General features: G+C 43.2%; 1 protein-coding gene across 1 annotated transcript in view; it reads right to left on the bottom strand.

The window, feature by feature from the left end:
* The window catches only part of LOC126458218 (U-scoloptoxin(19)-Sm1a), a 54,257-nt gene extending 29,414 nt beyond the window's left edge, over positions 1-24,843 (bottom strand). The window contains exon 1 of the mRNA XM_050095119.1: positions 24,717-24,843. Within this exon, the coding sequence (XP_049951076.1) occupies positions 24,717-24,810 (94 nt within the window). The 5' untranslated portion in view covers positions 24,811-24,843. The remainder of the gene's footprint in view (positions 1-24,716) is intronic.
* Positions 24,844-25,049: the final 206 nt, after the last annotated feature.

Below are 25,049 nucleotides of genomic sequence, written 5' to 3'. Positions count from 1 at the left end.
CGTCCGGCCATCCTGATTTAGGTTTTCCGTCATTCCCCTAAATTGCTCCAGGCAAATGCCGGGATAGTTGCTTTGAAAGGGCACAGCCGACTTCCTTCCCTAATCCGATGAGACCGATGACTTCGCTGCTTGGTCTCTTCCCCCAAACAACCCAGCCCAACCCATCCGGCAGTTGTCAACCGCGCTGGTAGAGGAACAGTACGCCTTATTAGAAGAGTTCCTTCCCAACCTTGTGGCCAGCATGGGCTTACGATGCACAGCATTTATTGCTGTCCCTGATGATCACCGTGGTAGGAACCTAGTCTTGCTTTTTGTAATGTCCAGGGGACCATCATAAATCGCAGTGACTTAGGTGTAATTATTGTGGTTGGATAAAAGTGTCATTTCTGTTCGTCTCATTGCGTATTTCTTTCAGTTACCTTCTATACTATATCGTAGCAGTTGTTTCTATGTATGGTCTAAGTTTCATCGAACTGTGTTGTTTGGCAGAGACACATTACGCTGAAGTTACTTCCATCCTTAAGTTCTGCACACCAGTATAGTTGTGTTGACAACTTCGGATTCATACCAAGAATGCCCGAAGAACATAACTTACAAACACTTTCTTTTTTATGGGACCAGCAACATATATTATGTCAGCCTTGAGTAAACTATTACTGCTACCCTTAGTTCCTGGATGTAATATTTTTTTTATTACCATTTTACAGTTGTTCGATGATTTGATGTTGCACGCGTATTACGTTTTTTTATTATTTTGACAGTCGTAGAAATTCACGTTTGACAGTTAGTTGTTTATAACGACCCGCAACAACATAAACATGCTACAGTAAACAACTATCTGTCAAACTTGAATTTCTACGACTGTTAAAATAATAAAATACGTGTTATAATATACGTGAAACATCAAATCATCGAACAACTTTAAAGTGTTACTACATTATTACATCCAACAACTACGGACAGCAACTCAAGGTTGGCATATGTCCGTCTACAACGTCAGGACGTGAGTAGAATATCCGAGGATAAAAAGGCTTTATAAACTATATATTACGTAAAATATAAATAAATACGATTATTTGCAGATATACCGATGAAGCCAACGAAGCCGAATTAAGCTTATACAGGGTGGTCCATTGATCGTGACCGGGCCAAATATCTCACGAAATAAGCGTCAACCGAAAAAAACTACAAAGAACGAAACTCGTCTAGCTTGAAGGGGAAAACCAGATGGCGCTATGGTTCGCCCGGTAGATGGCGCTGCCATAGGTTCAAAAAATGGCTCTGAGCACTATGGGACTTAACTGCTCTGGTCATCAGTCCCCTAGAACTTAGAACTACTTAAACCTAACTAACCTAAGGACATCACACACATCCATGCCCGAGGCAGGACTCGAACCAGCGACCGTAGCGGTCGCGCGGTTCCAGACTGTAGCGCCTAGAACCGCTAGGCCACTCCAGCCAGCGCTGCCATAGGTCAAACGGAAATCAACTGCGTTTTTTAAATAGGAACCCATATTTTTATTACATATTCGTGTAGTATGTAAAGAAATATGAATGTTTTAGTTGGACTACTTTTTTCGCTTTGTGATAGATGGCGCTGTAATACACTCAAACGTATTTGTGGGTGGTATCACGTAACATTCCGCCAGTGCAGACGGTATTTGCTTCGTGATACATTACCCGTGTTAAAATAGACCGTTTACCAATTGCGGAAAAGATCGATATCGTGTTGATGTATGGCTATTGTGATCAAAATTCCCAACGGGCGTGTGCTATATATGTTGCTCGGTATCCTGGACGACATCATCCAAGTGTCCGGACCGTTCGCCGGATAGTTACGTTATTTAAGGAAATAGGAAGTGTTCAGCCACATGTGAAACGTCATCCACGACCTGCAACAAATGATGATGCCCAAGTAGGTGTTTTAGCTGCTGTAGCAGACAAATTGCGCGAGAATTGGGAATCTCAAAAACGTCGGTGTTGAGAATGCTACATCAACATCGATTGCACCCGTACCATATTTCTATGCACCAAGAATTGCATGGCGACGACTTTTAACGTCGTGTACATTTCTGCCACTGGGCAGAAGAGAAGTTACGGGACGATGACAGATTTTTTGCACGCGTTCTATTTAGCGACGAAGCGTCATTCAGCAACAGCTGTAACGTAAACCGGCATAATATGCACTATTGGGCAACGGAAAATCCACGATGGCTGCGACAAGTGGAACATCAGCGACCTTGACGGGTTAATGTATGGGGCGGTATTATGGGAGGAAGGATAATTGGCCCCCATTTTATCGATGGCAATCTAAATAGTGCAATGTATGCTGATTTCCTACGTCATTTTCTACCGATGTTACTACAAGATGTTTCACTGCATGACAGAATGGCGATGTACTTCCAACATGATGGATGTCCGGCACATAGCTCGCATGCGGTTGAAGCGGTATTGAATAGCATATTTGATGACGTTCACTGGATCTGGCGTCCCCGGATGTCTTTCTGTGGGGAAAGTTGAGGGATATTTGCTATCGTGATCCACCGACAACGCCTGACAAAATGCTTCAGCGCATTGTCAATGCATGTGCGAACATCACGGAAGGCGAACTACTCGCTGTTAAGAGGAATGTCGTTATACGTATTGCCAAATGCATTGAGGATGACGGACGTAATTTTGAGCATTTATAGCATTAATGTGGTATATACAGGTAATCACGCTGTAACAGCATGCGTTCTCAGAAATAGTAAGTTCCCAAAGGTACATGTATCACATTGGAACAACCGAAATAAAATGTTCAAACGTATCTACATTGTGTATTTCAATTTAAAAAACCTAGCTGTTACCAACTGGTCGTCTAAAATTGTGAGCCATATGTTTGTGACTATTACAGCGCCATCTGTCACAAAGCGAAAAAAATGGTCCAACTAAAACATTCGTATTTCTTAACGTAATACACGAATATGTAATAAAAAATGAGGGCTCCTATTTAAAAAACGCAGTTGATATCCGTTTGTTCTATGGCAGCGCGATCTAGCGTTCCAGCCATAGCACCATCTGGTTCCCCCTTCAAGCCAGACAAGTTTCGTTCTTTGTAGTTTTTTCGTTTGACGCTTATTTCGTGAGATATTTGGCCCGGTCACCATCAATAGACCATCCTGTATACAAAATAAAACATCAAGCAGCATACTGTCTAGTAATTCTTTTCATAATTACCAACACTTGTCCGACAGCTTATTTAGTTCTTACCGTCAGTAAAAGAGTCATGAAGTTTTCAAGAGGAAAACTGGGCCCTTGCTCATGGGTTTCTTTGGCGCCACAGAGATGCTTTTCATAGGGAAGTTCCGGTCTCATACGTGTGTGTGAAATCTTATGGGACTTAACTGCTAAGGTCATCAGTCCCTAAGCTTACGCACTACTTAACCTAAATTATCCTAAGGACAAACACACACACACTCATGCCCGAGGGAGGACTCGAACCTCTGCCGGGACCAGCCGCACAGTCCATGACTGCAGCGCCTTAGGCCGCTCGGCTAATCCCGTGCGGCTGTTCCGGTCTCAGCTGGGTGCAAAGTGTCATCTTGTTGGTAGTTCCAGAGCAATGGACGTTGGAGCAGGGGACCGAGCGACGTGGCGCACTAGTAAGACATGACCCGCATTCGGGACGCCGACGGTGCAAATCCCCGTGAAGCCATCCAGATTGTAGTTTTCCGTGATTTTTCTAAATGGCTTAAGACAAATGCCAGGATGGTTCGTTTGAAAAGGATACGCCACCATCCCTCCCCAATCTAAGCGAGTGCTCCATCTCTAACGACCTCGTCATCGACGGGTGGTTAAACGTAATTCTTGGATTTTTTGTTGGAACAAGCAGCGTTATCCAACTGCTAATCTTGCGGTGATCTGGCATAGTGGTTGTCCGTCGCGAGTGCTGACGTGTGTCACAGGGAACGCAGTGAGTGTGAGGGGAAGGAACTGCAAAGCTACAAACAAAGCTTTGTTCCCGGGCACGACCTGATTCCCAGCATCCCGTACCGCCGCGTCCCATCACGTCACGTTACGTCACCCCGACCGCCAAGCGCCGACGGTCACGCGAAGCGCTCCGCCCGTGTGTTTCCCCATGCAAATGAGCCCAACACGGGTAGCAATCGCGGCACGAGCTTTCAGCCGAGTATGGGAATTAGGACGTTCTCATACGAAACATTCCAATAAGGCGGCGCGCCCGTAAGCGCGGACGACCCAATCTGCCGCCGGGTTAGTAATTTATTCGCCGCTTACTTCACTCTTTTTTGTCGGGATTTCTCAGCGATTTGTCTCGTATCCACCGTAATTTACCACCCTTGCTGGTAGTGGATCTATCAATTTTCCCGACTAAACGTTTTATTTTAATAACCATCATCGCGTTGCACGCGAACAGTAGCGCCCCATCGCCGAAGATTTACTGGCCTTCCGAAAGCCAACTGGCGCCAGCAGTCTCATTTTCATGACTCTCTCAGACGACACTGCCCTTACACTTCTGAATACTAACAACAGTGTAGGCCAACCTTGACTTAAAGAAGCTGAACACTGTGGCGGGATATTCCTCTCTTTATTTTCGTTTCAGAAAAAGGGATGGTATGAAATGTATCATACATCGTGCAATAGCTGTTATGATAGTCTCACTTAAGAATCCATTGTGGATGAAATTTTCGTATCAGCTTAGCGAAGTCTACTTTATATCAATTTACATACATGGTTCTTCAGCAGGCGCTTCACAGGTCTGCTGTTGAATTTACAGCTAACATGATGATTCACTGTATTGATTGTAGTGTCATTCTTTGGTAAACTACAGCAAATTCTGACTCATGTAGCGTTAAGATACAGCTGTAAGTGTCGTAATACCTGTTCCCATTAGTTCCACACATGTGTTTTGGTTCGAATTCTCTGTCACTAAACCCTGAAAAAACACACTATACACAGTTCAGTTGTAAGATATTTCCTTTCAGTATGTGCTTAAAATATGTCGACAACCACACAGAAGAGGTTGACAGAGTTTAATTCCTCGGATTACAATTTTACAGTAAAATCAAGTGGAAGCAGAATACCACAGAACTTCTGAAGTACCGAAACAAATCTTTATTTGTAATGCGGTTGTTGTCCAACATAGGTGATATAAAAAAGCTAGCATACTTCATTTATTTTCATTCCACAATATCATACCTTTTTTGGGTCATTTTATCAAGCCTAATTAAAGTTTTGCGGGTCCTAAAGGATACAGTATGAATTATTTGCAGTGTGAACTCAGGAACGTCCTGCTGAGGCCAATTCAACAAAAAGGCGGTGCTAGTTACTGCATTCCAATATGTTTACTCCTGAATTAAATTTGTTATGATTATCTACTTTTCGAAGCGATAACTCAGCTCGTGGATTCGATAATAATAATAATAAGAAGAATAAGAATACGCTACAAAGAGATTTAAAGACATTTACTTTGGTCCAAAAGGTGTCCATTATTCAGGAACAAACATATTCCATAACTTTCCACCAGCCACGAAATGTTTAGCTACTAATACGAGTAAACTGCAGTTTAATAGAAGCCTAAAGGATTTAATGACAGCCAACACATACACCATTAACGTATCTCAGTTAACGTATACGTTACTAATAATACCGAATAATGTGAAGTTATATAAAATCTGACTTCTGCACACCTCATCTTCTCCATCAACATCTACAGCTACACTCCACAATCCATATAATGTTGTGCAGTAAAGTGATCAGCGTAAATTGAATTTCTCTTTTATGGTGTGTGGCTACAAAAGTCTAAGAATTATCTTATGCACCTCCATTTACTTATTTTGTGATAAGTGTCTTACCTCTCAAATTAAAATGTGTTTAAGATTTTTGTCTTGTTCCGCATCCATAAGGACAATTTCACTTGCGGTCTGTGGAAGGAACATTAGCATATCTCTTTTTTGCATATACAGGGTGTTTCAAAGTCTTTGCAAGAAACATCTTTTTGTGATATATCACGTCATTGGGAACAACTTTTGTGAAACACAAAATGTTCGCTGACGAATCCCAGCGACGCGACATTATGCGTTGTTTAAGGCTGGTGATGCCCCTGAGAGACGGCAGAGTGAAGGCACTCTGTGGCGTTCGTATGCAGTGTGTTGCCTATCATCCAGTCGTCTGCTTCAAATGAAAGGTGGAAGGTTGTGTAAAATTGAAGTTTCTGATTCACTTCTAAAATAATTTTATCCACATAGAGACACAAATTTTTAAGGATTTCTTGTTGAAAATCACTCTTCCAATTTACTGTTGTAGGTAATGCACGGCAATACCTGGTTAGTAGACCCTGCTAATTTGCCGAAATCTACAGTTGCATTTACATGGATATTCTGCAAAACAAACTTAAAGTCCTGGCGGAGGGTTCATCGAACCGCCTTCACAATAATTCTTTATTATTCCACTCTCGAATAGCGCGCGGAAAAAAGAACACCTGTTTCATTCCGTGCGAGATCTGATTTCCCTTATTTTATTATGATGGTTGTTTTCCCGCGAGTAGGTCACCGTCAACAAAATATTTTCGCGTTCGGAGGAGAAAATTGGTAATTGAAATTTCATGAGAAGATCGCGCCGCAACGAGAAACGCCATTGTTTTGATGATGTCACCCCAAATCCTGCATCATGTCTGTAACACTTTCTCCCCTGTTTTTCGATAATGCACAAACTGCTGCCTTCTTTGAAATTTCTCGATTTACTCCGTTAATTCTATCAGGTAAGTATCCCACACCGCGCAGCAACAGTCCAGAAGAGAACGGACAAGAGTAGTGTAGGCAGTCTCTTTACATCTTGCATCTTTTAATCGTTCATCCAATAAAATGCAGCCTTTGGTTCCTCTCCTCCACAGCATTTACAGTTTGTGCTTTCCAATTTGTGTTGTTTGTACTCGTCATTCCTAGTTATTTAACTGAATTCACGACTTTTAGATTTGATTGAGTCATCGCGTAACCGAAGTGTAGCAGATTGTTTTAGCACTCAAGTGGACGACCTCACACTTTTCATTATTTTAGGTCAATTGCCAATTTTCGCACCATTGAAATATCTTTTTTTTAAATCGTTTCGCAATTTGTGTTATCTTCTGATAACTTTACTGGAGATAAGCAACAGCGTAATCTGCATACAACCTAAGACGGCTGCTCAGATTTTCTGCTAAATCAACAACAGAGGGCCTATAACACTACATTGAAGAACGCCAGAAATCAATTCTGTTTTACTCGGTGACTTTCCGTCAGTTACTACGAACTCTGACCTCCCAGACAGGAAATCACGAAACCTATCGCTCGTTCTGTTACAGGATCATTCAGTAAGTGCGAAAACTCCTCAGAGATGCTCATCGAACTTCAGTGACAGACGCTACAAAAGAGGTGTCATAAACCACGGTGTGGTTTGCTGCTAAAATTCCTAGAACACGCGTTCCTGAAGTTTGATGATGGTTGGTTTGTAGGGCGCTCAACCGCGCGGTCATCAGCGCCCATAAAAAGTCCGAGTTTTGACTCAGTCCAATTTTTACACAATCCAATCTAGCCACTGTCACGAATAATGATGATGATGATGATGAAATGATGAGGACCAGAAAAACACCCAGTCCCGTTCCTGAAGTCAATCAATACATTGCTTCCTCCTACCTATATATCACGAAAAGGCCACAAAGGTAAAATTAGAAAGGAGACCGGCTGGTGCAAGTCGCCACTTCGGCGACTTCCGCGTCGATGATAATGATGATGAGGAAGAGGAGGACAACACACAAACCGTATGAAGATGGTATCTGTTCTTTTGAAAATGACCGAAAAAACAGATACCATCTTCATATAGCTAAGGCTAACCGGCCATTGACCTTCTTCTTCTGTGCGGATGCACGCGCATTGCCCGAACTCTTACGGGACTCGGTAAGATTGTCTGCCGCGAGTAATCTTATAGTGTAGTGGGCAGGGGCACTACGAATGTAGTGTGTGGACATTAAGTTGGGAATGTGGGTCTCACGGGGAGCGTGCAAGGATAAATCCCTGCAGTAGCACTATCCTCTGTGCCCTCGGTGGCTCAGATGGATAGAGTGTCTGGCATGTAAGCAGGAGATTCCGGGTTCGATTCCCGGTTGGGGCGCACATTTTCAACTGTCCCCTTTGATGTATATCAACGCCCGTCGACAGCTTAGGGTCTTGATTTAATTATCATTACACACAAACCGAATCCCGAGTGGAGGAAATCTCCAACACCGCCGAGAATCGAACCGGAGGCCTCGTCATCGACAGTCAGCAACGCTATCCATAAGACCACGAGCTACTGATGGTAAAACTAGTCTTGCTCACACAGAGACTTACCATCAATCGTTCTTTTCACGCACCATTCGCGAATGGAACAGAACAGAGGGGAAGTGACAGTGGTACACCCACTAAACACCATAACTTGACTTTCGGAGTGTACATCTAGATGCAGATGTAAGTAAACTTGCTGAATTGAGGAACAAACGCATCTCCAAACTCTAACGTCATTTTAATCGATTTTAGCTTTTCAAGCTTCCCTTGTTAGTAATAAGGAGCCATCAACTCTGGATTCATCCAACTTCGTTGAACTGCCTCTGGAAACTATCTGAAGCTGTCATCTCTACACACATACCACTGACATCCTGGCAGTACTTCTGTCAAAGAAGACAGCATTGTGCTTTGTGCGTGGCAACCTGAGACAGATTGCGTATATTGCGGGACCTTTTTCTTTTCTTTCGAGCTTTATTTTGACTGCTGTTGCCCGCCATCTTATTACTTTATGCAAGCCGTGTGCTTCATACAGACCCCTTTAGCCCGTACCCACCGCCACCACCGCGCAGCAAAATCATGCTACGCAGTTGAGGCCACGGGCACTGTTGCCCAGCCAGCACCACGTGCAGGTGGGGCTGCTTGGAATTCTTTTGTCTGCTCTTTGGTATTATATTTCATTTACTTACGGCAATTAAACTTAATTTTTGAAAGAAAAATACACTCCTGGAAATGGAAAAAAGAACACATTGACGCCGGTGTGTCAGACCCACCATACTTGCTCCGGACACTGCGAGAGGGCTGTACAAGCAATGATCACACGCACGGCACAGCGGACACACCAGGAACCGCGGTGTTGGCCGTCGAATGGCGCTAGCTGCGCAGCATTTGTGCACCGCCGCCGTCAGTGTCAGCCAGTTTGCCGTGGCATACGGAGCTCCATCGCAGTCTTTAACACTGGTAGCATGCCGCGACAGCCTGGACGTGAACCGTATGTGCAGTTGACGGACTTTGAGCGAGGGCGTATAGTGGGCATGCGGGAGGCCGGGTGGACGTACCGCCGAATTGCTCAACACGTGGGGCGTGAGGTCTCCACAGTACATCGATGTTGTCGCCAGTGGTCGGCGGAAGGTGCACGTGCCCGTCGACCTGGGACCGGACCGCAGCGACGCACGGATGCACGCCAAGATCGTAGGATTCTACGCAGTGCCGTAGGGGACCGCACCGCCACTTCCCAGCAAATTAGGGACACTGTTGCTCCTGGGATATCGGCGAGGACCATTCGCAACCGTCTCCATGAAGCTGGGCTACGGTCCCGCACACAGTTAGGCCGTCTTCCGCTCACGCCCCAACATCGTGCAGCCCGCCTCCAGTGGTGTCGCGACAGGCGTGAATCGAGGGACGAATGGAGACGTGTCGTCTTCAGCGATGAGAGTCGCTTCTGCCTTGGTGCCAATGATGGTCGTATGCGTGTTTGGCGCCGTGCAGGTGAGCGCCACAATCAGGACTGCATACGACCGAGGCACACAGGGCCAAAACCCGGCATCATGGTGTGGGGAGCGATCTCCTACACTGGCCGTACACCACTAGTGATCGTCGATGGGACACTGAATAGTGCACGGTACATCCAAACCGTCATCGAACCCATCGTTCTACCATTCCTAGACCTGTAAGGGAACTTGCTGTTCCAACAGGACAATGCACGTCCGCATGTATCCCGTGCCACCCAACGTGCTCTAGAAGGTGTAAGTCAACTACCCTGGCCACCAAGATCTCCGGATCTGTCCCCCATTGAGCATGTTTGGGACTGGATGAAGCGTCGTCTCACGCGGTCTGCACGTCCAGCACGAACGCTGGTCCAACTGAGGCGCCAGGTGGAAATGGCATGGCAAGCCGTTCCACAGGACTACATCCAGCATCTCTACGATCGTCTCCATGGGAGAATAGCAGCCTGCATTGCTGCGAAAGGTGGATATACACTGTACTAGTGCCGACATTGTGCATGCTCTGTTGCCTGTGTCTATGTGCCTGTGGTTCTGTCAGTGTGATCATGTGATGTATCTGACCCCAGGAATGTGTCAATAAAGTTTCCCCTTCCTGGGACAATGAATTCACGGTGTTCTTATTTCAATTTCCAGGAGTGTACATGAATTTGGAAGTGGGAAACTGTAAATTTATGGCATAATTTAAGAAGAGAATAAAAGGACAGGAAAGAGTAGACATAAATGTCCCTTCACCAACACCACTTGGAAGGGGGACTTGGTACTGAACTTCATGTCCAGTGTGCCTGTGTGGTGTTACCCTTTTTAGTATTATCAGCATGAACATCTCTCCTCTGGAAAATTAGATTTGTTCAGTCCATGCAGATGTAATCTAATATACGCTTGGAGTCGTTTGTTGGGGTGCCATGCGAGGTAATGTTTGTTTTGTGACATAACAACTACTAATAGTCCGCAGCTCGTGGTCGTGCGGTAGCGTTCTCGCTTCCCGCGCCCGGGTTCCCGGGTTCTATTCCCGGCGGAGTCAGGGATTTTCTCTGCCTCGTGATGACTGGGTGTTGTGTGATGTCCTTAGGTTAGTTAGGTTTAAGTAGTTCTAAGTTCTAGGGGACTGATGACCATAGATGTTAAGTCCCATAGTGCTCAGAGCCATTTGAACCAACTATTAATACTTGTTTAGTTAGTAAACAAATTTTACATGGCTTTGGAATAATATGCTGCCTCGATGTACTCCAGTTAAGTTATACACAGATCTTATGCCGCTGTAGCAGAAATAACAAGCCACAACTAACCCAGTTATTAACCTTGAAACAAAATATTTGTGTGACACAGCTACTTTCTCAGAGTAATGCACTTGTTAATCTTGCATATATAGCATAATATGCATGATCTGTTACTCAGGTTACCTTCCATTGGGAAAGTGGGTGCACTCATCGACTGTTATGTGATTTGTAAATTATAGAGCGCAGCAATCAGTCGTCCTTTCCTTGTAGGTTTTATTACGCAAATCCAGATTTCGGCTAGTGCCTAGCCATTATCAATGCAACATTTTCTAATCTCGATGCATGTTAGTCCCCTGTTGTTGACTGACGCCCGAACAACAGGGAATTAACAAGAATCGAGATTAGAAAATGTTGCATTGATAGCCGAAATCTGTATTTGCGTAATAAAACCTACAAAACAAGGACGACTGATTGGTGCGCTCTATAACTTATAAATTTATATGATCTGTTACTGTTGTATATTAACACTGTTTGAATTACTGCTTACATATCTTATATTACATTCGTATTAATTTACATTACTACTTAACAATGATGTGCATTGGTTTTCACGTGGATTCTAGAACAATATCTGTTCGGGGACTATTCTAATTACTTCTTCTTTTAATTCCACTCATGCATTAGGAGACATAAATTGCGATCTTTGACTTATGTTCACGTTAATGCATGTTCTATGTGTTTATGTTACGTGTGTTTTGTGTGCCAGTGTCATGTCAGTGTTGTAACTGTCACTGGTTTCATCATCAAACACATTTCCACACACTAACGTCATTTTATTCCGTTTTTAGCTTTTCGAGCTAGAATAATTCCCTTGTTAGTAATAAAGACACCAGCGACCCTGGTTTCACCCAACTTTGTTGAACAGTCTCTGGGAACCTATTTGAAGCGATCGTGTCTACACGCACATCACTGACATCCTGGCACTATTTCTGTCGAAGAAGACAGCACTGAGCTTTGAATGTGGCCACCGGAGACACGGGGCTAGGGCGCTCTGATATATGTTGCGGGACTCCCCAGTTCTGCGTAGGCGGCGAGGCGAAAGCGCACTTTCGCTGCTACGTCACGCTACGCCTGACGCTCACGCGCACTCTCGTTGCAGCCGATGCGCAGGACACGTAACAGGGCAGCGCTCCAAGGGCAGCTGGCCATCCCAGCCTCGAGCGGGGAATCACCACTTACTGCTAGCCGGGGGAATTCTCGGCCATGCCCGCCTTTTATCGCCTTGTAAGGCGTGAGTCTTCCCGCGTAATATACTTCGTAATGCTCGATGTTTCAACACGTACCAAGGTATTCATCCTTGTCAGTCTTGAGCTGCACAACAACGAAACTGTCAGACCAGTGTGTACATGTTATGCATGTGTCGCGCGGCAGATACAAGCGGCATGGTGCTGGTGAAATAATCAGCCGTTAGCAATTTCATTGTAGATCTGCTAACGACCAGGAGCAAAAGATAAATTATACGGTACTCACGTAAGATACAATACAGCATCAACTTATTCGTTAGGTAAAGGTGGTTTTAAGTAGAATAGGGTGAGCATCTTCCAGTAACCAATTCAGCATAACCCGAAAACTACGCTTTAATCGTCTATTTTCCTCCACCTAGGACCTCAGCAAGACTGTACGAATACTGACGACAGATATCCTTTGATACTTTGCAGACTTCTCACCGTTTTTTTCAGACAGACCGCTTTCTGTGTCACTTCAATACAGTTCTGAGCGCTAATCTTTTAGACATTCTTGCCACAGATCAGTCCTCTGGAACCTCCTGCTTCTCCACATATTTCTCACTCTTTCCACCTACTGCAGTACAAAGATTTTTGTGTGCTTGTTACGATACGGTCGTCGTAAAATACGTCTTTATGAGTTTTATGGTGCACAGCGCTGTAAGCATTAGGTGATAGAGTGAAAATTAGCCGTACAGATATTCAGCAACATATTCGGAGACTTCGCAATTTAGAATTCGTTCAGGTCTGGCGGCTATTGCTGGGAAGAAGTCAGTAACTATCACGTCCGCAGAGGCACCCAGGCCTTGGTGTGCATACAAGTGCTTGCGCTGCTTTTAGACATCTCGGTTTGACGGGTTCTCTGTGAGGTAGGTTCCGTAGAGGGGAAACAGGCCGGGAGTGAAAATGCCAGAGATAAGAATAGTTCACATTTATTCGCCTTCTTCGCTAGGTCTGCGAATAATGCGACCGCTCTCTGATCTAAATACACCAGATTTGTTGAACATTCAGAAAAAAATTGCGTGTATTAAATTATCAGTAGCCAGCGTATTCTTAATGCTGCCTTACCTGATTATACCTGCAGTCTGATCAAGAGTATATCGTTCACAGCTATAGGAATTTCAGAATAACTGAAATAATATGTAAGATTTTGTGTAGTTGCTCACGGGACTAAGGCATTTGAGAAACTTCTCTACGATAGTTCTTTCAGGACTGCATGTAGAATAGGGTAGTGTCTAATAGTAGATCTGCATATCAGACAACATATCCGTAATTTTGCGAGGTTTTTTTATTTATAATACCATGGAGTGATTGAGATTTTGTAAAACAGCTTCACGTATAATGCTCAGCTAATTATCTCTATATATAAAAGGCAATGTCCCGTGGCTGACTCCCATAGCCCAGGCCAAATCGATAAGGATAGAAACATAAAATTTGGAGTAGGTGTGGATCTTATACCGCAGTCGTCGTTTAAAAGAGGATTTTTCGAAGTTGCAACCCTAAGGGGGTGAAGTAGGGGAAGCAGGTTTTTTTAAAGAAATATCACTATTAAGATAGTTCAGAAGCTGGACCTACAGTAATTGGCATTCGGTCAGAAATAAAGAAATACATGTTCCAGAATTTTGGGAAATTTTACCCAGTGGTAGTGGAATTGTGGGTGAAAGTTTTTTGAAAATATATCATTATTAAAGAACTAATAAAACATTTTTAAAGATACATCTATAAACATTCGACTTCTCGTTTACAAATAAAAAAACACGTGTTTCAGTTTTTGTAAATTGAGCCCCCTGGGGGGACACGGAGATTTTTATTTATTTTTATTGAAATATTTTTATGGAAATATTTCACTGTGCAAGCATTTCTGAAGCTAAATCTATGAAAATTTGTATTTGGCTTCTCTGTTACGGTTTTTGGAAACTAAACCCCTAAGAGGGTGAAATAGTCAGATTGATTCACTGGCTCACCATCGCCCAGTCCAAAGAGCTCAGGACAGAAACTTGACGTTTAGAGAGAGTGTGCATGTTATACTGTAGGCATCGTTTAAGAAGGGATTGTCCGAAATTCCACTCCTTCGGGGATGAAGAATGGGATTAAAGGCTTTTAGAAAGTAAGTCGCTATTAACGGAATTTTGAAGCTAGAACTACGAAAACTGGTAGTTGGCTTCTCAGTCAGAAAATAAAAATGCACGTTTCAGCATTTTTAGAAACTCAACCACTAAGGGGGTGGAATAGTGGGTGAAAGTTTTATTGAAAGGATTTTTAAGGCTACATCTATGACGACTGGTATTTGACTTCTGGCTTAGAAATAAAAAGAAATGTGTTTCAGCGTTTCTGGAAACTCAACCCCTAATGAAGTGCAATAGGGGTTGAAAATTTTTTAGAAAATATTTCGTTACATAAAAAAAATTTTAAAGCTAAATTTGTGAGAAGTGGTATTTCACTACTCAGTTAGATATAAAGAAATATTTGTTATGGGATGGAAGTTGCTACGGAAATATCTCCACAAGAACGTAAAATGAATGATTAACACAAACTTTGGACTCCAGCTATCAGAATCGCTTTTTGATCAGAAGTACATTCGGAAAAGACCATGCTTATGCAGCCTTCATTAACATGAAAAGCCTAAAGTGTGTTGCAATTATTAACAACATAAAAATTCGATTAAATACAATCAAAGCAAAAATTTCTGCAAGCCATAAGTCTACTCGAGCGAAGCAACGAGCGCGAAGCTAGTTTCTTATATAATATTGTCAATAAATTATTATGTGACCTGAAGATGTTCAGAACTGACCGCTACGGGATGTTTAATAATGTAAAAGTAAATCTGTGTGAATATACAATGAAGTTAATCAAGAAATAACATCTTTATCAAACGCAGGCATCGCCCTGCAGGGGAACAGTGATTGTTGGGAATTATTGTACAGATCAATCGCCACAGGTCGGCTATTAGACATAACTAGTTCCCTCATCAGACATATCTTAAGATATTCATTGCCCTCATACAGTCATATGTATAATTTCACCGTATATGATGCAACTGAATTAATATAAGAAGAAATACGTGTTATGTGGCGGAATTCGCGAACAAACAACGGATGATTAATGACGGAAGCTGAAGGATTTTTAGGCTTCCGATACGGTAGGACCATAGTTGAAGTCACCACACTGGAAATGACAGCAACCAGAGGCGCACAAGGGTAACGAGTTCCGAAGTCATGTTACAAAGAGGCCGCATGCATGTTCCACGTCGTCGTTCTGAGAAGGGCTGACGCGAGAACAGCCTTGACGCTGCATCGTAAATCTGGGTCACCATCAGCAGCGATGGTTGGCGCTAGCTCAGGCGCATTCGGGTTGGAGGACACGTACTTTGTTAGACAACATTCAAGAACACACAATAACCGTAGTTTATCACATAAACACGCTGCTGTAAAAGAAGTGTTGCAGTTTTGACCCATTTGTTCTGTCTGTTATCCCGGTGACCTTTGCACTTGAACGTTCACTTTTCTACTGATGACGATTATTGCCTAAATTTATAGAGTATCCTGCGTAAGTTTTGAATTTCAAATTTTTCAATATGGCAATATACTTAAATGAAGCGAAATTAGACAGGTCTGAGTTTATAACTGCAACATAATCTTTCCCAGAATTTACAGTAGGATTATTTACAACTTACAAACGTCGGAAGAGCACAATTTCTGTATGATCATTATCGTTCTATGGAGCGACCCAAAAGCAAAAATGGTTCAAATGCCTCTGAGCACTATGGGACTTAACTTCTGAGGTTATCAGTCCCCTAGAACTTACAACTACTTAAACCTAACCAACCTAAGGACATCACACACATCCATGCCCGAGGCAGGATTCGAACCTGCGGCCGTAGCGGTCGTACGGTTCCAGACTGTAGCGCGTAGAACCGCTCGGTCACCCCGGCCGGCCAACCCAAAAGCAACTAGATCCTTCGCACAATGCGTGATCTCATACAGAAATTCTTTCAATCTCTCTCTCTCTCTCTATCTCTCTCTCTCTCTCTCTCTCTCTCTCTCTCTCTGTGTGTGTGTGTGTGTGTGTGTGTGTGTGTGTGTGTGTGTGTGTGTGTGTGTGTAGTACACCTTCGTACTCTGAGAATTATTTTCTCATTGTAGTGCGATAGGTGATAACATGACGAATAATACGGGTTGAAACTAGAGCACAGTAGCATGAATACCCCCCCCCCCCTCTTACCTCCCTTGCAAACCCTTTGTGAACTACACGGTTTTTGACTCTATTCTGGAAATTCCTTTCGTAGAAGTTGCGGACTAACATAATCTCTGTACTCATAAATAGCCATGATGACGATTAGAAGCGTTCCACGTTGTTTTTTTGCCAAGGTCATGTAACTGTTTTGTGCGAATGACTAGCGAATGCTCATGCAACGAGTGCTCATTAGGATAAATATGGAGACGAAAGAAAAGGAGAGAATGAAACTCGATGCCGCCACGTTGTCCTCGCCCTATGAGGCTACCGACAAGTTCTGAATTTGTCACAGGACTTTCACTATCATTTTAGTGACCGCGAATTGTTCACCACTGGCTCGCGTGATAATACGATCCCGTAATCGAAATGAATAAAGTTAAACAACTTACTGGGACCAGCACTTCGAAGAAGTACAATATATCTTCACGTTTGGTGTAGTTAAAATTCTTTTGCTCTGATCATTGTCTAAATGATACTGAAATGCAATTTTCTCGTCCTAGAGGTTCCGTTGGCCAACGGCCTTGCCGCAGTGGTAACACCTGTTCCCGTCAGATCACCGAAGTTAAGCGCTGTCGGGCTGGACGTTCACTTGGATGGGTGACCATCCGGTCCACCGAGCGCTGTTGGCAAGCGGGGTGCACTCAGCCCTTGTGAGGCAAACTGAGGAGCTACTTGATTGAGAAGTAGCGGCTCCGGTGTCGGAAATTGACATACGGCCTGGACAGCGGTGTGCTCACCATATGCCCCTCAATATCGGCATTCAGTGACGCCTGTGGGCTGAGGATGACACGGCGGCCAGTCGGTACCTTTGGCGGTCTGTGCGGGAGGAGTTTAGTTTTTTAGAGGTTCCGTTGTACGCAATGTGTTATCTCAGAACCACAATCTACAGCGTTCTAGTCGTGGACCTTTGAATTCGTGGAATGCCCCTCCAACGTTCCCACTACCGCGGCCTGTGTCACGTTGTTAGTCAGTTATGACTGGAAATTAAAAAAATGAGACCGTGCAGCACATACAGAACAATACTGCCGCAAACGTTAGCCATGTTGACCTTGCTAATATCAGACACAGTTTTCCAGAGACAGCTGAACGACAGCGAACGCACGATAAGCTAATGAGATGGCGTCCGTATCGGAGTGACGCGGCATAGAGTCGGTCAATATGCGACGCCCTCGGACACACGTGTGACGTTGACACGTGTGGCTTAACGAGATCTGGGTGGCTACGAAGAGAAACTATCCCCCTGTATTATGTTTAGTTTATTTAATCTTTACTCAGTTCAACACTTTTGTCAGGAACAGAGTGCTATAGAAATTAATCAAATACACGGAAACGAAATTGATCGAGCAAATAAATATATGCGAAACTTATTGAAAGAAAACAATAAATTATGATACTGCGGCATGCCAAAATGAAAATAACAAGGAAAACAACAAGAATAACGATAACAACACACAGGACTAGAATTTGCTTCTGTTAACAAAAACAATGTGTGATTTGATAAGGAGAAGAAGTGACTGACTTCGGCAGAGTACACTAACCGTATACAGGGTAGTTACTATTAAACTCTCACTACTTCAGCCAGTGTTGACGGAAAACTATTTACGCTACAGAACCCAACTTTATAGGAATGATGTTCAGACTGTGCGCTGTAGGATTTGCGTTGTTGGCAGCGATAGTGTCATCACTTGCCGTTAGGTGTCGGTGGCCGTACAGCACTTAGGGTTGAAACACAGGCATCAGTGCGCATTATAGTTGCAGTCGACATAGATGAGCGTGGATTTACTCGCACAGTTGTTTTATCAAAACAACAGCAATAGTGCTGCTGCTATTCGCGTGTATTCTTTCCGCAACGGGGTTTAAGAACACGTTTCGGAAGTTATAATTAAGTGGCGATTTGGGAGTTGCCTCTGGAATAATCTAACGGCCAACTGCACCAAAAACTTCTGAAGAAGTTGCTGTTGCCACGGTTGAGAACGCTGGACGCAATGTGCGATCTTCAAGCGATCCCCGAGCTGTGTCAGGACAGCTTTCGACAAGTGTTGCGAACAACTGGGAAATGGTATCTCTAGTTCGGTTCCACGTTGTCGTCGATGCAGATGGTCGTCAGATTGAGCAACGCCTGTAACGTGTAAAGCAAACGTGGTACGTAATTAACAAATGTTTCCCACTCGTGTGGAAATTAAAAAGTATTTCTTTCAATTGTTTATTCGATAATTCTCTTCCGCGTGTCCTTACCGGCTGGTTCTGAGCACTATGGGACTGAACTTCTGAGGTCATCAGTCCCCTAGAACTTGGAACTACTTAAACTTAACTAACCTAAGGACATCACAAACATCCATGCCCGAGGCAGGATTCGAACCTGCGACCGGAGCGATCGCAGACTGAAGCGCCTAGAACCGCTCGGCCACACCGGCCGGGCGTCCTTACCGATGTTTCCGAAATGTTTCATCGTCCTACAACCATTAGTTTTTCATGGGGGCCTTCTGAAGAAGCAAAAGTGTAATTATAACTAGCCTATATTTCAGACAAAGGCCAAAATGGAAAGAGAAGTATAAATTCATCATCATCACATTCAAAATGTGAAAACTGCATCGTCTACAGTCCGGAATAAGACAGAAATCGAAGAAGACCTCTACTGTCATTACACGCGAAGAGATGCCTGATTTGTTCTACTTGAATCACTCACCAAGTTCTATTTTTCAGTTGAGATATCATATATACTCCTTGCCCGTTAAAAAATTATTTACTAATAATTTTTATTGTGGAAGACATCCTGACGCACAGAATAAACAATCACAACAGGAGGTAATCAGGTGAAGTGCCGTGCACAAAAGGAACTTCGTGCGTTATTCAATAAAAAAGTTTCCTAAAATACTGATAACCATTAGCCACATGTACACGCGTAAATTGAAATCTCCTGACGTATTAAATCGTTTCTTTCTTTCTGTTCAATGTATGTTGAGATTGCTTGTTCTAATGGGTTTCGCGCACTGATACGCAATTTAAAAATTTACAATACATCCAGCGGTGTTACAAATTTGGCCTGTGCAGGCCCTTGACCATAAACAAAGATATAAATCGGAAAACTTTGTAAGTTTCGTATCAAAACAGAGTGAAGTAAATAAAATAAATCGAAGCTTCACAGTGGTTTGCATCGCATGTTAAACTGTACAATATTCTCAAGACAACGCCATCTGTAGGTATCCACCAGATCAATACAATCGATCTGGTCGTCACATCAAAGCACGATAAAGCACTCCTTTCAACTTTCCTCCAACTGTTTCACGAAATAACGGTGTCATATGAACCAACATGATGGATGCACAGAATCACACTCTGTTCGAACTCAGTTCATTCTTTCGTTGAGTCGTTCTGCAGAGACTTTATATCATCAGATGCTGATTCTTTGCATCTGCGCTTGTATGTATAAATCTCAAGATGGGTAGTCTGGCACGGAAGAATTTCGGTGGAGTATCTGGTAACGTTTGTTCACGTGGTACGTGATCGGAACTGGTACAGTCCTGTACGATGACGTAACAGACTAACGATAACGTTCTCCCTATTGAATTTTGCTTGTAAACTAAAGTACTGAATTCCTTGCCTAGATCGAATGTATTTCAGGAAGTGCCATTTCAGAAATCAGTTACAGGCCATTGCTCAGTTTTCAAGTCTGCATGAGCATTACGTCCTATTACAAAGTATTATACTCTGTGGAACACCTGCTGAGGCGGTGACGATGTGTGGGAGAACAGTTCTCTTTCATGGGTATGAAGAATATTCCTAGCTAACATACAAAGGCTCTGTTGCACTCGCAACATCAAGGTAAGAGAAAAAGCTACATGTGGCGCTGTGAGGGGAAGACTGAAATTTAATTCCCTTTCCGAGTGGTTTGAGTCGTGTGTCTCGTTAAACCACTTTCTCTAGATGCACGGCGTGTTGGTTTCTGCAGACTTCGTGGGAAGATTTTCTGTACGACATGCACATTCTCCTCGGTGCTGGACGTCGAGGAGCGACTTTTATGGAACAGCATTTCTGTGTCGCCTATGCAACTACCGGAGAACACGCTATTATAACACCATGTAGTCCCCTCTGTGCTCGTATCAACAGGCGACAAATATCGAATTGTAGCTCCAGCTGTGATCAAAGCTCAGAGTGACATTAAATGCTGAACCTTGATTGATTACTAATATTTCTTGTTAAGGAAACTGTAACAGGGTGTGAATCAAGGATCATTTTTCATGCGACTCTTTTGATTAATAAAATAAACAAAAGAAATATTCTGTATGAGCCACATTCCATCTATTGTACTGCTGATAACATCAGACGCTGAACCATGGTCTGCAACTAAGATTTCATATTAAAGAAATTACACCAGTGTACGGAACGAGGTTCCTATTTCATAAGACTCTTTCAAATAATAAAAAAGGAAATATTCAAGTAGGAGTTACATTCCACACATTGCATTGCTTTCGGGACATATCAATCCTGATAACAACTCATCAGCGACTATACCTGCTGTGTTAATGTTTACTCTTGCAATGAAGTTTTATCTTCCTCTCTGTATGAAGTGGGAAAAAAAACCATTAGATTCAGTGGTGAATGAGTTTCCAACGTCATTTATGACAGAGACATTATTTGACGGTGGATTAAAAATAACTGAACGCAAACTAATGCAAAATGACCTGATGAAAGCGCAGTGTAGCCACGGAGGATGGAAATGTAATTTAGGGACACTGTTTGTCTCTTCTTACTATTGCGCAGTCGGAGGATTTTCCAGTCGTTAGAAGTAGTTATGGACACATAAAAAAATCAAAATAGTGAAACTGTATCCCAGTTGTTACATGCGAATATTCATCACATCACTTCCTTGAGCAAGGGGTCCAATCAAATATCACACATAATCGCATATAAGTAATGAAACTTTCCATGTCCCATTTACGAATTGTACAGCAGGACAACTTCACTTATCAGGCAAGGGAAAAATTTCTCAGACTCTCACAGAGCTAAGGTTGGCAAAACTGATGTATTTTTTCCTCGCGTTGATATATATTGCGCAAATCAACAGTCAACTTGATCAGTGGAATAGTTTGGTTTATAGTAGGTTTCAAAAAGTTCGTGTTGTGTGTGGTTTGTTACACGGATAAGTGGAATATCGTACCATCATTAACTCTCTCTTTCCTTGTTTTCTACTTCATTTTCAGCATTTCAGAAATGAATGGTTGCGTTCAAACACGACGCACCGCTTTCGAAACTGATCCACAAGAACAACATTCCGAAACTTCAGACAAAGATATAAGATATTATTGAACAGCACAGCATGAAAGATGGGCAGTTAACAGACTACGAAACTGCTGAGACCGTAGGCGTATCAGAAAAATACAGTTCGTTCTGCATGAATAATTAACTATGAAAACATTATGCGGAATATTGTTGCCGCATTCGTTTAATGTTGACGAAATGGAAGTATGAAAATATTTCTGCAATGTTTGAACAGTTTTAAAGTGGATGCAGCTGTATTTGTGCGTTTATTTGTAACTGCATAGGAAAATTTGGCTTTTTCTCTTGGAAAAGTTGTGAGCAGTGTTTTCTGGAATATATCAAAGACTGTTATTTTTGATTAACTTCCAAAGGATAAATAGGTTAGTACACAAATCGTCATGACATTGTGGATCTTGAAATGATACGTGCCGGGACTGCACTGCAAAAGAAAAAAAAAATCAGAACGACTCATAAGCTTAAAAACGTGCTTTGTCATTGGGAAAACTGGCGAATTTGATGTACGAATTATTCGAGTATCCGACCTGTTTACCAGATTTGGCACTGTGTATATTCGATATGCAGGTATTCCCACATGCAAGGTATTCGTGGTCGCACAGCTATCCAATTTCAATGAAGAGATTAAGGCGTCACTGGCTGGTTATTTCATAGGCGTTGTAGAACTATACTTCAGCGATGAATCTAGTTATTGCAAAACCGTTCGACAAAGTGCGCAGGTGCAAAAGGAAGGAAAGGAAGCGAGATAAGGATCTAACGTCGCGTGACGACATGGCCGTTGGAGGTGAAGCGGCAGCTCGTGTAGGGAAACTGTAAGAAATGAAATACACAATGTAATTTTCAAAAGAGCTACCCCTGCATTCACCGTATGTCATTTAGAGTAATGATGGGAAACGCAAATTACGGTGGTCAGGTGGAGAGTGGAGCCCCTACCTCCACAATGAGAATGCAATGCTCTATTGTGCCACCTCGAATGGGTACATAAAAGGAGGTCACGTCGAAAAGTAGGAGAATTTTACCTGTAACAAGCAGACTTTCCGCGGTAACGTAGCCTTACCATTCCTCTATGGTACTGGACTAAAACAGAATTTTTAAATTGTTACGATTTGTCAAGAGTAATTTCGTAACGTTAAACTGATGATGAGTTCCACGATCGAATTCGCAGACCAGACTGTTTGATTTTCGTTCAGCTCCTTCCACGCCAGTACTGTAGGGCTTTTGAAGTTTTATCGTATCTACTGACAGCCTTGGGAGAGCCAGCCCTGACAAAACTCTACCATCTGGTGAGCAAGATGTATCAGACAGACGAAATACCCTCAGATTTCAAGAAGAATATAACAATTCCAATCCCAAAGAAAGCAGGTGTTGACAGATGTGAAAATTACCGAATTATCAGTTTAATAAGTCACGGCTGCAAAATACTAACGCGAATTCTTTACAGACGAATGGAAATACTGGTAGAAGCCGATCTCGGGGAAGATCAGTTTGGATTCCGAAGAAATGTTAGAACACGTGAGGCAATACTGACTCTAGGACTTAACTTAGAAGATAGATTAAGGAAAGGCAAACATACGTTTCTAGCATTTGTAGACTTAGAGAAAGCTTTTGACAATGTTGACTGGAATACTCTCTTTCAAATTCTGAAGGTGGCAGGGGTAAAATACATGGAGCGAAAGGCTATTTACAATTTGTACAGAAACCAGATGGCAGTTATAAGAGTCGAGGAACATGAAAGGGAAGCAGTGTTTGGGAAGGGGCTGAGACAGGGTTGTAGCCTCCCCTCGGTGTTATTCAATTTGTATATTGAGCAAGCAGTAAAGGAAACAAAAGAAAAATTCGGAGTAGGTGTTAAAATCCGTGGGGAAGAAATAAAAACTTTGAGGTTCGCCGATGACATTGTAATTCTGTCAGAGACAGCAAAGGACATGGAAGAGCAGTTGAACGGAATGGACAGTGTCTTGAAAGAAGGATATAAGATGAACATCAACAAAAGCAAAACGAGGGTAATGGAATGTAGTCGAATTAAATCGGGTGATGCTGAGGGTATTAGATTAGCAAATGAGACACTTAAAGTAGTAAAGGAGTTTTGCTATTTGGGGAGCAAAATAACTGATGATGGTCGAAGTAGAGAGAATATAAAATGTAGACTGGCAATGGCAAGGAAAGCGTTTCTGAAGAAGAGAAATTTGTTAACATTGAGTATAGATTTAAGTGTCAGGAAGTCGTTTCTGAAAGTATTTGTATGGAGTGTAGCCATACATGGAAGTGAAACGTGGACGATAAATGGTTTGGACAAGAAGAGAATAAAAGCTTTTGAAATGTGGTGCTACAGAAGAATGCTGAAGATTAGATGGGTAGATCACATAACTAATGAGGGTGTATTGAATAGAATTGGGGAGGGGTTTGTGGCACAACTTGAATAGAAGAAGGGATCGGTTGGTAGGACATGTTCTGGGGCATCAAGGGATCACCAATTTAGTACTGGAGAGCAGCGTGGAGGGTAAAAATCGTAGGGGAGCTGAAGAAGCTAGCACAGGATAGAGTAGCATGGAGAGCTGCATCAAACCAGTTTCAGGATTGAAGACCACAACAACAACGACATCGTAGTAATAATAGTCGGCAAATACGTACATAAGTAAGTACTAGTTTCCATTCGTTCCATCCACAAATAGAGGTATATCTACAGATTGGGGGCGCAATAAAAAGTAACATTCGCAGCGCACTGTAAAGAGAACAGGTTTATATAGACGCCGATGTCTTGCTAAAACGCGAGTACAAGTCCTAAGTTCTCTGAAGCTGTCAATAACGACAGTCCAAAGCCCGTAGAACAAGCAGGTATCTGGCTGCTGAGCACCTGGTTGTCAGTGACCCTATGCCCACCACAGCCGAGAGCAACACGAGGCCGGCGCTCACCTGCAGAGTCGGCTTCCAGCGGCGCGGCGTAGTCGCCGGCGAATAGTGCAGCAGCTGCGAGCAGCAGCAGCAGCGCCGTAGCCTCAGCAGACATGGTGATGACTCGGCGGCGGCAGCGCGGGGGGCGCCTCATATAGCGGCGGCCGGGCTGCCGTGGGAGGGGGCCCCCATCCCGGCGGCAAACGGGGGCAGGCGGCGGGAACACCCGGGTCGTTCACCACGGCCGCTGTCGCCTCCCCGGAGAAAGCGGCGGGTCGGCCACTCACCCCTGCGTCGCCTCTCTAAACATGACGGCTATCTCGAGAGCTACTTCGGTTTGGTTACCAACAGTGG

This window comes from Schistocerca serialis, chromosome 1 (assembly GCF_023864345.2).
Source record: "Schistocerca serialis cubense isolate TAMUIC-IGC-003099 chromosome 1, iqSchSeri2.2, whole genome shotgun sequence".
NCBI lineage: Eukaryota > Metazoa > Arthropoda > Insecta > Orthoptera > Acrididae > Schistocerca > Schistocerca serialis.
Note: the sequence above shows the minus strand (reverse complement) of the source record. Positions and strands in the feature narration are given on the sequence as shown.